This window comes from Colobus angolensis, unplaced genomic scaffold (assembly GCF_000951035.1).
Source record: "Colobus angolensis palliatus isolate OR3802 unplaced genomic scaffold, Cang.pa_1.0 Scaffold38, whole genome shotgun sequence".
Lineage (NCBI taxonomy): Eukaryota > Metazoa > Chordata > Mammalia > Primates > Cercopithecidae > Colobus > Colobus angolensis.
Window position 1 is genome coordinate 7,239,824 of NW_012117154.1, and position 11,528 is coordinate 7,251,351.

Sequence of the window (11,528 nt, forward strand, 5' to 3'; positions counted from 1 at the left end):
AAGGAAGGAAGGAAGGAAGGAAGGAAGGAAGGAAGGAAGGAAGGAAGGAAGGAAGGAAGGAAGAGAGAAAAAGAAAGACGGTCATGCAGAGGCAGTAGGGTGCTCCCTCAAGACCAAATAATCAGCCAGGGAGATAATGATAGACAAAATCAGCGGCCCTGCACTCCCAACAACTTATAAAGTAAAATGGAAATAAAACCATGTGTCTGAAGGAGAAGTACAGGGTACCATGACAACATTTCAAAGGAAGATGGATCACATCAAGGTAGTCAGATTAGGCAGTGACTCTGGGCCGAGGCTGTGCCCAGTAATATAAAGGTTTTTAAGCTGTAGCATGGTTTTGTGTAGGTTTTTGGATGATAGTGAGTTTGGGTGGGTTTTTTAGGTTTTTGTTCTTTATCCTAAAAACAAAGAGAAGCGTCTGAAGACTTACGCAGGTGAATAGCATCATCAGATTGAACTGTCAGGAACTACTCAGGCTACAGTGTATCCGAGTGACTGGAGAGTGGCAGTGAGGAGACTGCCAGTAGAAGGCAGAACACAGCAGTGGAGACAGACGCAGGCTGATGATTCAGGATGCATCCATGAAGTAACACTCACAAGACTCACCAGTGGACAGGTTTCATGGGGAGTAGTGAGGAAGAGAGACAGGTAACAAGGAAGACTCCTGGGTCTCTAGTCTGGGTGGGGTGCTCTGAGGAGACTGAGACAGGCCAGTGTAACATAGGGGCAGGGGATGGATAGCATGAGGCAGATATGACAACAGGAAGTAAGCATTAGCCTGCACCGAGAAAGCAAAAGTCTGTCCTGACTTCTGTCAGGCTGGAATAACAAACACAGATAAAGTCAGGTGCCAAGTTAACAGAAAGTATCTCTCAAAGACAATGCAACTGTAAAGTGTCATAATGACCTCTTCTTTGAGTGACTGCCTACTTCTTATTCACTGAGAAGCCTGATTCTGTTTTTTTTTTTTTTTGAGACGGAGTCTCGCTCTGTCTACCAGGCTGGAGTGCAGTGACGCGATCTCTGCTCACTGCAAGCTCCACCTCCCGGGTTCCCGCCATTCTCCTGCCTCAGCCTCCCGAGTAGCTGGGACTACAGGCGCCCGCCACCGCACCCGGCTAATTTTTTGTATTTTTAGTAGAGATGGGGTTTCACCGTGGTCTCGATCTCCTGACCTTGTGATCCGCCCGCCTCGGCCTCCCAAAGTGCTGGGATTACAGGTGTGAGCCACCACGCCCGGCCGAGAAGCCTGATTCTGTAAAATCCCAGACTCGCAGAAATTTTGTTGTTTGAAATTATACAAGAAAGAAGATCCCACTCTTGCCTGCAGGATCTAAGTCACTGTGACACAGAAAAGAACCCTATTTCCAGCTACTGCAGAGCTTCAAGTAAGGGATTTCTAGAACAATGTTCCACGTCTATTTGAACTTTGTAGTTTTCAAGGAAACAGGACCTGGGTCCACTTCACAGTCAGACTTGATATTGGTCCCTTTAGACACAGTTCTATTTTGCTTCATTTACGCTTCACCGAATACCATGCTGTCTCTAAGTCCTATAACAACTCTATCCTCTTCTCTGTTGAGATGCCCCCCAGTTTCTTGGTGTTCTGGTGTGGTCTTCCTCACTGCAAACAGTCATAAACCTCACTCTGTCAGACTGTGGGTCTGTTCCTGGTGGCCTCAGACTGATTAGGCTAGGACAAACATTTAGAATTTGAAATAATCATGAAACAAGCAGGAAGAAATGCCAAGTAGGAGTCAGGCACAAGGCCATGAGCTTGGAGAGTTCTGGGCTAGAGACTAAACCCAGCAGCCACTGGCATCAAGATGGTAACTGAAGCTATGAGTATACATGAGACTGCCTAGAGAGAAGCCATGGGGTGAGGCGAGAAGAGGGGCCTAGGCCTGAGCCTCAAGCCCCATTTGAAGGCTGCTAAACAGAGAAGGATAAATTTTAGCAAAGGGGAATAAGCAGCAATTGCCAGAGAGATTATGGGGGAAAAGGTGACTGTGTAGCCTGGGGGAGGCCAGGACTACGAGATAAGATCTCCCAAAGTCAGACTGTGATCAAGTGACCACAGATTTGTTTGTGGCCCTCGCTCAGTTTGATTTTGGCAGGGGGACTGATCACTGAAGACACTCATATTAACTAACTCATGAGACCCTGATGCATTTTTCAGAATGCCAGTTTATTAATTTACAGTGAGAATATAACATGCACTGCTACTGCTGTGTGCCTATTTACCTTCCTTTCCTGAAGACAAATGCACAAAGAATGACTAATCTCAGAAAGTTGCTGGATGAGCATGAAATCAAAACTAGGGAAATTAAGAAGTCAATGACCTGACATTTTGGCAACCAATGACATTACATATATCTGGCAGGGTCCCAGCGGGAAAGAGAAATCAACTTAGATGTTGAGACTTTTCTAAAAGGACCACTTACAGAGGGGAGAGCAGAGATAACGGAACCATCAAGGGACACTGAGGTACCCAGGGACCAGCAACAGCCCTACAGCCAAAGCAGTAGGGGAAAAAAACAGCATTCCTGGAGTCCAGCAAGAGATAGGACTATGCAGGAGGCCTCCAGACAGGAGTATTTGCTCTGGAGGGATGCGGCTACTGCCACAGAACAAGTAGCAAAGCAGGGAGGGAGCGGGAAGAAACACTCCAACCTCTCTCTCTACCCAGCAGTACCTTCCATTGGTGAGCCCCACTGGCAGCCAGCAAGGGAACCAGGGAAACCCCGTGTGCAGGACTCTACTTCCCAGAGCACACCACGGGGCAGAGAAGAATGGATCCGAGGACTTCAGAGAGAATACAAACAGGGCCGAGGCACTGTGGTAACCATGAGCACTGTCCCTTCTAACTGGATATGGCTGACCCACTGACCAGATACATTTGCACATGCCACAAACTCATATTCTTGGGGTGACCTATCTCCTTGTCTGGATGAGTGCTAGACCTACCTGGGCCCCCTGGATGCACCTTTTCTACAGGGCACACAGTGAGGGGTAACAACCAAATGTCATGCAGCAAATTGGCCTTAACCGTCAAAGGCTGATTTAATTGTGACTTGGCCTCAATCAGGCAAGTGCTGAGACAATCTCAGAATATCTCCAGGAACTTCAATAGGCTCCTAAACTGGTATTCAACATAATGGCTCAGCTCAAAAGTCTGAATGGACACCAGAAAGCCTAAACTTCAATCAGTTCTAGAAACTGGCTCACCCATCTACCTAAAGATAAATGAATACACTTCCAGCTATCTGTACTGACAAGTAAACTCCATGCAAGGTTTCCAGATGGCAAGAACCTTAACTTACGACAGTAAGTACTTAATTTTCAGAATAGAGCTTTTCAGTTACCAAAAGTATAAAATTCTTCTGCCAGTGAAGACAGTGAGAGAGAAATAGAAGCTGATAATAGATGCTCAGGAAACTGGCCACCAACTTACACCAACTTACATATGTCCAAGTCACTACATTGAGGAAACCTCCCTTTCTTAGGTCATCAGACTCTCCCAAGTATCATCGCAAGGACTACGAGAGTACCTTAAAATTGGTTTACAATTATTTACCTAAGGTAAATCTGCTAGAACAAATTACCATTACCACCAAGGACTGCTGAAAATAAAGACTCACTTTTTTCTACAATCTTTAATTTCTGGAAGCTCTCCAGCACCTCTCCATTTAGTATTCTGGGTAAGAAGTCCCGTATTTGCATCACTTCAGTTGTCAGCCGTTCCAGGTCCTTCTTTCTGACTTTAACAAATTCCTCTTTAGTACCTATGTGCTAAAAGAACAAGCAGATCTTATATTTCTCTTCACATGATAAAAAAAATCAGCCCAAGTGAACGTGCTTTTCTTTCACGCCTCTTATGTTCATCGTTATTTCAAATCATGTCTCTACCTACTGTATGTTCTGCTATAGATCTATTTTATGTATATATAAAAATTTTGAAAGCTGAAGCTTCAGCCTTCAAAAAGGGAGACACATGTTAAAAATAATAAGGGCAAACAGGCCAGGCATGGTGGCTTACACTTGAAATCCCAGGAATTTGGGAGGCCAGGAGTTCAAGACCAGTCTGAGCAACATAAAGAGACCCTGTCACTACAAAAATATGAAAACGTGCCCAGGAGGCCGGGCGCGGTGGCTCACGCCTGTAATCCCAAAACTTTGGAAGGCCGAGGTGGGTGGATCACCTGAGGTCAGGAGTTCAAGACCAGCCTGACCAATATGGTGAAACCCCATCTCTACTAAAAATACAAAAATTAGCCGGGCGTGGTGGCGAGCACCTGTAATCCCAGCTACTCAGGAGGCTGACGCAGGAAGAAGGCTTGAGTCCAGGAGTTGGAGGCTGCAGTGAGCTATGATCGTGCCACTGCCCTCCAGTCTGGGCAACAGAGCAAAAACACGAAAAACGAAAGTCATACAAGAGCTCTATTCCTAAAAGTCAAAGAAAACGCCTGCAACTTTTTATCACTGCAGCACCAAACTAATCAGGAGAAAAAGGAAGTCATCTAGACTGGTTTCCCACTGGGTTTGCTAAGCCCTCTGCCCGTGATCTCAACCCCAAGCCTCTAAGATTGTCCAGCTGGAAATTAAGGCACGGGAGCTTGGTGACTCTCAATGCAGCACAAATAATAAGGAGTGGAAGCAGGATGTGAACACGAGTCTGGCCCCAGAGTCCAAGCGCCTTCTCCATCGCATGCAGTTAGTTAGTTATTAAATCGATGGAGGGCAGATTCTCTCTGAGAGTGACGCTAAGTCTCGCTAAGTCCCGGAGCAGGGGGCCAGGGCCTTCGGAGGGGAACTGGGCTTCCACAGGGCAGAGAAGAGTGACCATCCATCCCACGCTCCCATGCCCACTTTGGCACCACTGAGTGCCCCCACCGCGCGCAGCCTCACAGACCGAGTCCCCGCGTGGGTTTGGAGGCGAAAGTCGCCTCCCGCCCACGTCTCCGCCCCGCTCCGGCCCAGCCCACACTGTTCGGGGAGGAAGTCTCCAGGCCTCCCCCAAGCACACGACAGCGGGCCATCTCCGAGCGCACTGGGAGCGGCCCTGAGTGGAGCGAATGGCGACGGCTCAAACACGCTGGCGGCGGCCAGGGCTTCCTCACTGACCCTGCAGGCCTCCTCAGCGCCGCTCGCTTCGCCCATGGCAGCCGCGGCCTCGGCTCCGTTCTCCTGCGCGGCGGCGTGCCCTCTGACCCCTGACGCCAGAAAGCGCGGGAACGTGTCCACGCCGGGGGTCGGCAACGGAGAGGCGCGAGGCTCAAACCTCGCAGAATTTGCGCAGTATTCTCGGCCGAGAGAGCGAGGAGTGGTCTTGTCGAGGTCCCACTTTGGCTCTTCTGGCTTAGCCGGGGTTTTAAATTTAGCCGGGGTTATCTGCAAAGCAGAAGTAAAGTAAGCCCCTGATGTAGGTGTCAAGCAAAATAAATGGGATGGGTCCTTTCCTGTTTGGCGAGGAATGCTACACTAAGGGGGACTGTTTCAAACTGGCAGTCTTTGCTGGAAACCTCGCCTCCGCGGTTCGCCTTCCCTCGCTCGGATTCAGGCCCTTTTATGTTAAGGGTTGAATTTTTGTGTCAACAGGCATCTCGGGAGGTCGCCCAGATAACTGAGCGGAGCAACTGAGATAACCCCCGCTACGTGTGGAGTGACCTAGTCCATTAACTTGCCCCGGCACGCCCGCTGAGTCCGCAAAATATAGGATGTCCTCGGGTTTTAGATGAACCCAAAGCTAAGATTTCTTCCCTCTCTGGAGTTAGCAAGCAGCCCGCCCTGCCCAACTCCCCTGGAAGCGCGCGTGCTCTCCAGGCTTCGGGACGCCGGCGCGGGCGCCCCAGCACTGGCACCAGGGCTCCAGAGTAAGGGGCGCGCCGACCTGCCCGAGCCTCTGCAGGCGCTGGCAGAAGGCGAGCCCTCCACCTGCTCAACAGGCCCCAGTGCCGACCTTTCCTTCCAGTCTCAACTCCACCTGGGAGCCCGGGGGCTCCACAGTTAAAAACTCCGTGCCACGGAGATCGCAGGTGAGGTGCTGGCTCAATGGGGTGTACTAAATGGGATTAAAGATCCTAGACTGTGGCTAGGCACGGTGGTTCAAGCCTGTAATCCCAGCGCTCAGGGAGGCCGAGGCGGGAGGATTGCTTGAGCCCAGGAGTTTGAGACCAGCCTGGGCAACATAGCGAGATCCCGTCTCTACAAAAATAAAAAGTTGTGGGGCGTGATGGCGCGCGCCTGTAGTCTCAGCTACTTGGGCGGTCGACATGGGAGGATCGCTTGAGTCTGGCAGGTCGAGGCTGCAGTGAGCCAAGATCGCGCCCCTGCACTCCAGCCTCGGCGACAGAGGGAGACCCTGTCTCAAAAGCAAAAAATCCCAGATCGTTTACAAACAGCCGTCCGTCTCTTCCTGGCCAAGTCCTAACCCTGGCTAACCTCGCAGTGTACAGCCTGAATTTGGGCAACCGAAAGGCAGCGCCGGCGCCACGCGCACAAGAGATGGGCCGCTCCCCGCCTGCTGCCAGGGCCACGACCGCGCTCACTCCCAGAGCGCGCTGCGAGCGGCGGCGCCTTTGTGACGCCATCAGCCCGCGCGCCGTCGCCGCCTTCTATGCAGTCGCGGCCCTGGCGGACGGCGACTGGCTGCTCCGCGGCGCTCGGCTGGCGGCAGCTGCACCGCGGGTTGCGCGGCCGGGGATGCTCCAGCGGGCGCGATGGCCCCCGCCATGCAGCCGGCCGAGATCCAATTTGCCCAGCGGCTGGCGTCCAGCGAGAAGGGCATTCGGGACCGGGCGGTGAAGAAGCTGCGCCAGTACATCAGCGTGAAGACGCAGAGGGAGACAGGTGGGCGCACGGCGGCGGTCAGCCGCGCCACATGGCGGGCCGGGGGCCGGGGGCTGGGGCTAGGGCCCTGGCGCGGAACGCGGCTTCCACGTGTTGTCGTGACACCCAGCGTGTGCTTAGGTTTCCGCGCTGCCGGAACCGCTTCTTGCTGTGTCTAGTGCCTTTTTACACTTGAGGAAACGGGTTGAGGGGGTTCCGTTACTTGTGAAAGTCACAGTAAGCGGGGAAGCTGAGAAAAGACCCACATGGGTCCGATTCCCCAGCCGGCATCTCGAATCACTGGGCTGCACTCATTTGCCCTGGTGTCCGGTCGGTGATTGCCGCCTTTCTTTGACCAGCACCTTTACGTGCCGGAGCTGGAGGAGAGAAGACAGAATCACTACCCTCGAGGATCTGTTAGTAATAAAGCAAGGAGGCAAACAGGCAAATAAAGTAGACCTTGTGTAAGTGTAGTAAACGAAATGAAAACCAGGTAGTAGGCCGGGCGCGGTGTCTCACGCATGTAATCCCAGCACTTTGGGAAGCCGAGGCGGGCGGATGACCGGAGGTCGGGAGTTCGAGACCAGCCTGGCCAATCCAACATGGTGAAACCCCGGCTCTACAAAAAATACAAAATTAGCCGGGAATGGTGGCGCATGCCTGTAATCCGAGTACTCGAGAGGCTGAGGCAGGAGAATCGCTTGAACCTGGGAGGCGGACGTTGCGATGAGCCGAGATCGCGCCATTGCACTCCAACTTGGGCAACAAGAGCGAAACTCCGTCTCAAAAAAAGAAAGAAAGAAAGAAAACCAGGTAATAGCAAGAAGTGAAGGAGGTTGCTCTTCTTGATAGACTGTTCTGGGAAGGCCTCTCGGGTGATGTTCAGCTGCGATCTGAAGAGAGATGAGCGGAAACCGCCTATGCAGAGGCAGGAAAGAGCTTCACGTGCCCCAGGAGTGGTTTGAAAGACCAATTAAGTTGTGGGTGGGCGGGGAGAGTGTGATGAGATGAAGTTGGAGATTGTAGGCAGTGGCCAGATCACACAGGGCTTTGTAGTGTAGATTTTAACGGCACTGCTGTTGAATGATTTCATTTACCTGATCCAAGAATATTTTCTGTAAACTCTTGAGTGAGCCCACACGATATGAACTACAATGTGTGACAGAGGTTTTAAGATAAAGTTTGATTTAGTTACTGATGGTACTAATACATTTAGAATCTGCTTAAAAGAACAGATATTATCTCCCCCATTACTGACATTCTCAGTTTAAGAAAAATCACCAGAATACCCAAAAAAAGAAAATAAACTTTCCTGGGAAGTCTGGTAGAAAAAGGAATGAAGACCAAAATTCCTGACTTTGGTTCTGTTAGGGATCTCCCTAAGAGATTTTGTTTACTCTCACAGTTCCAGGTACCCCATATATGCTGGTAGTTTCTAAACCTAAATTGTTGACCCAGCGCTTTCCTACTTGCAACTGGGATGTGCCTTGCTAGCCTGGCTTCTCTACCTGGCACCTCACACTCAGGATGCCAAAAAGCGTCATATTTTCTTTCCCCGAAATCCTATTGTCTGCTGCTGCTCCTCTACCACCTGTTTTCTCTTCTTTTGGTTGCTAGTTCCCACCCGCCATTCGGATTCCAGCTGGACACATGGGATTGTCCTGGACTCCTCTGCCTTCCTCATCCTCTTCCCCTGGCCCACATCCAGTGTCCTCAGCCCTCCCTCCTTCGCCTCCTGATGAAATAAATTCTCTGACCACAGGCCCTTTGCATCTCACCCGAACTTCTGCACCTGCATATTCCCTAACTGGTCTCCTTAACTTCATTTGTGTCCCCCCGAATCTGTCCTCCACAGACCAGCCCAGGGTCATCTTCCTAAAACAAATCTGATCCCACATCACCAATATTTTTTGAAATTCAGCGTCTGCTAGTCATGTTCTGTCCTCAGGTGCTCTTCCTCCCTAAGCCCCATGTGACTGCTTCATGTTCCGTCAACAGAACCAGTCATGGGTCTTGGTGTACAGCACACAATTTCTCACCTCTCTGCCTTTGCTTCTCCTGTTCACTCTGCAGAGATTCCCACACCTTCTTCACTCCCAGCATTCGGTTCAGTATCACTTCCTTCAAAAAGCCTCCCCTAGCATCTCGCCCGACTCCTCCAGGGTCTAAAACGTCCATTGTGTCTCTGTTGTAGCACTTAGCTACATTGCTTCTTAATTATCAACGTGCCATTCTACTCCCAAAACAGTGTAAGCTTCTGTCTGTTTTCTTAGCCAGAAGTGGGAGTACATGCAGCCATGAAAGGTCTTGGCCTATACAAAAGTAGAAGACAAGAAGCAATACTTATGGTGCTAAGACAGCCTAGACAGAGCCTTTTGCTCAAACCCTTTGGTGAACCAGCCCAGGATTTGCAGATGCTGAGGTTATGCAGGGGCCTAAGACCAGTTTACACCAGTGCTCCAGAGTCCTCTCTGGTTAGTGCCTATCACACCCAGAGTTTCTTGTCTTGTACATCTTGTTCACCACCACATGGCATGGAATACAGTGAGCCTTCAAAAAATAACTCTGCAGCGTGAACGTCATGGACAGTGATAATGGGACAAGAAAACACAAGGTCTCTGCCACAGCTATGGCCCATCACAATTAAAACAAGTTTGGAAATAGCTTGGCCTGACATTTGACTCCCGTTAACAGGCTCAAACTTTTTTGCATCTTGTCTTAGGCATCATAAAGGAAATCTGAGATTTCACTCTTCCTGAAACATGAGCTGTTCTGCAGCAACATAAATAGATAGCTTTGTAATTTTAAAAATAAATTGGGCCGGGCGCGGTGGCTCAAGCCTGTAATCCCAGCACTTTGGGAGGCCGAGACGGGCGGGTCACGAGGTCAGGAGATCGAGACCATCCTGGCTAACACTGTGAAACCCCGTCTCTACTAAAAAAAATACAAAAAAACTAGCCGAGTGAGGTGGCGGGTGCCTGTAGTCCCAGCTACTCGGGAGGCTGAGGCAGGAGAATGGCGTAAACCCGGGAGGCGGAGTTGCAGTGAGCTGAGATCTGGCCACTGCACTCCAGCCCAGGCGACAGAGCAAGACTCCGTCTCAAAAAAATAAATAAATTAAAAAAATAAAAATAAAAATAAATAAATTGGAAATCTTTGTATTGCTTTAAGTAACAGAATGTTGAGCTCCTGCTTTAACTGTTCGAGTTGGGTACTCACAGTCCTAAAATGATCACTCTCCATGGCTTTCATTCATAAGAGCTTATTTGTCCCAATTCATTCATTCATTCATATATTTAGCAAACATTTATGGAGTGCCAACTGTGTACTATTATGTACGCTATTCTTGGCACTGGGAATATAGCAGCGGACAGAACAATCCCTGCCTATCTTATCAGTTCTGTGACTTTAAAAATATTGACTAAAATGGAGAGGCATCCTAAAATCAACCTGGTGACAATTGAATTTGCATCATTGCTTTCTTTTTGGCAACATAAAAAATAACAGTACATCTTATGGTTAATGCTATATTAGATTCAGTAAGAAAATTTTTTTTAATGATGGGGTTAGGGTTCTCTCCGCCCAAGAGTTATAATAAATAGGAGTTGTGGATGTTCTGACCCTGAGGTGTGTTCAAGTATAACACTTTACCCCCATCTAAAATGGCTCCTGGGCTCATTACATGGTGAGTGTAGCTGTTGGATTTGCTGATTTCAAAACCTACTGATATTTCACATGTCTACATGTCTCACTTTGATGTTCACCTCATTTGTTTTGTGTGTTTTTGTTTTTTGAGACAGAGTTTCGCCCTGTCACCCAGGCTGGAGTGCAATAGCGCGATCTCTGCTAACTACAACCTCCACCTTCCAGTTTCAAGCGATTCTCCTGCCTCACCCTCCTGAGTAGCTGGGAGCACCCACCACCACGCCTGGCTAATTTTTGTAATTTTAGTAGAGACAGGGTTTCACCATGTTGACCAGGCTGGTCTTGAGCTGCTGACCTCGTGATCCGCCCACCTCGGCGTCCAAAAGTGCTGGAATTACAGGTGTGAGCCACACCGTACCCAGCCTTTGTTTTTGTTTTTTTGAGAGACAGAGACTTGCTCTGTTGCCCAGGCTGGAGTGCAGTGACACAGCCTCGGCTCACTGCAACCTCCACCTCCCAGGTTCAAGCGATTCTCCTGCCTCAGCTTCCCAAGTAGCTGGGACTACAGGCGTGCACCACCACACGCAGCTGATTTTTGTATTTTTTTAGTAGAGATGAAGCTTCACTCTGTGTTGGCCTGGCTGGTCTTGAACTCCTGACGTCAGGTGATCTGCCCACCTCGGCCTCCCAAAGTGCTGGGATTACAGGAGTGAGTCACTGCACCTGGCCTACCTCATTCATTTTGAAATAACTGAACCTATATTGTGTTGTTGTAAAAATGTAATCGTATTAAGTTTCAGAAATTTAGCCCCAAGAAGAAAATAGAGAAGAAAAGACTGGTGAAACCAAACTGCTTCAGATAATGTACTTTGCCTTTCAGAGTTTTGAAAGTAATTCAGTAATGAGCATTTCTCTCTTTTACTTTGAATACTTCAAAAATTGGTGGCTTGTTTTTATTAAATTCCTAAGTGAACGCACACACACACATAGACAGACATAAATGGAAAATAGATATTTTAAAAGGGAACCAAGGCCGGGCGCGGTGGCTCAAG

At 49.4% G+C, this 11,528-nt stretch overlaps 2 protein-coding genes across 2 annotated transcripts in view; one reads left to right on the forward strand and one right to left on the reverse strand.

Annotated features, from left to right (window-relative positions):
- The window catches only part of HSF2BP (heat shock transcription factor 2 binding protein), a 127,368-nt gene extending 120,814 nt beyond the window's left edge, over window positions 1-6,554 (reverse strand). The window contains exons 1-3 of the mRNA XM_011954119.1: window positions 6,445-6,554; window positions 5,128-5,394; window positions 3,645-3,795 (exon numbers count right to left, since the gene is read on the reverse strand). Coding sequence (XP_011809509.1) covers window positions 3,645-3,795; window positions 5,128-5,163 — 187 coding nt within the window. The 5' untranslated portion in view covers window positions 5,164-5,394; window positions 6,445-6,554. The remainder of the gene's footprint in view (window positions 1-3,644; window positions 3,796-5,127; window positions 5,395-6,444) is intronic.
- Window positions 6,555-6,597: 43 nt separating this feature from the next.
- The window catches only part of RRP1B (ribosomal RNA processing 1B), a 37,682-nt gene continuing 32,751 nt past the window's right edge, over window positions 6,598-11,528 (forward strand). Inside the window, exon 1 of the mRNA XM_011954125.1 lies at window positions 6,598-6,852. Within this exon, the coding sequence (XP_011809515.1) occupies window positions 6,723-6,852 (130 nt within the window). The 5' untranslated portion in view covers window positions 6,598-6,722. The remainder of the gene's footprint in view (window positions 6,853-11,528) is intronic.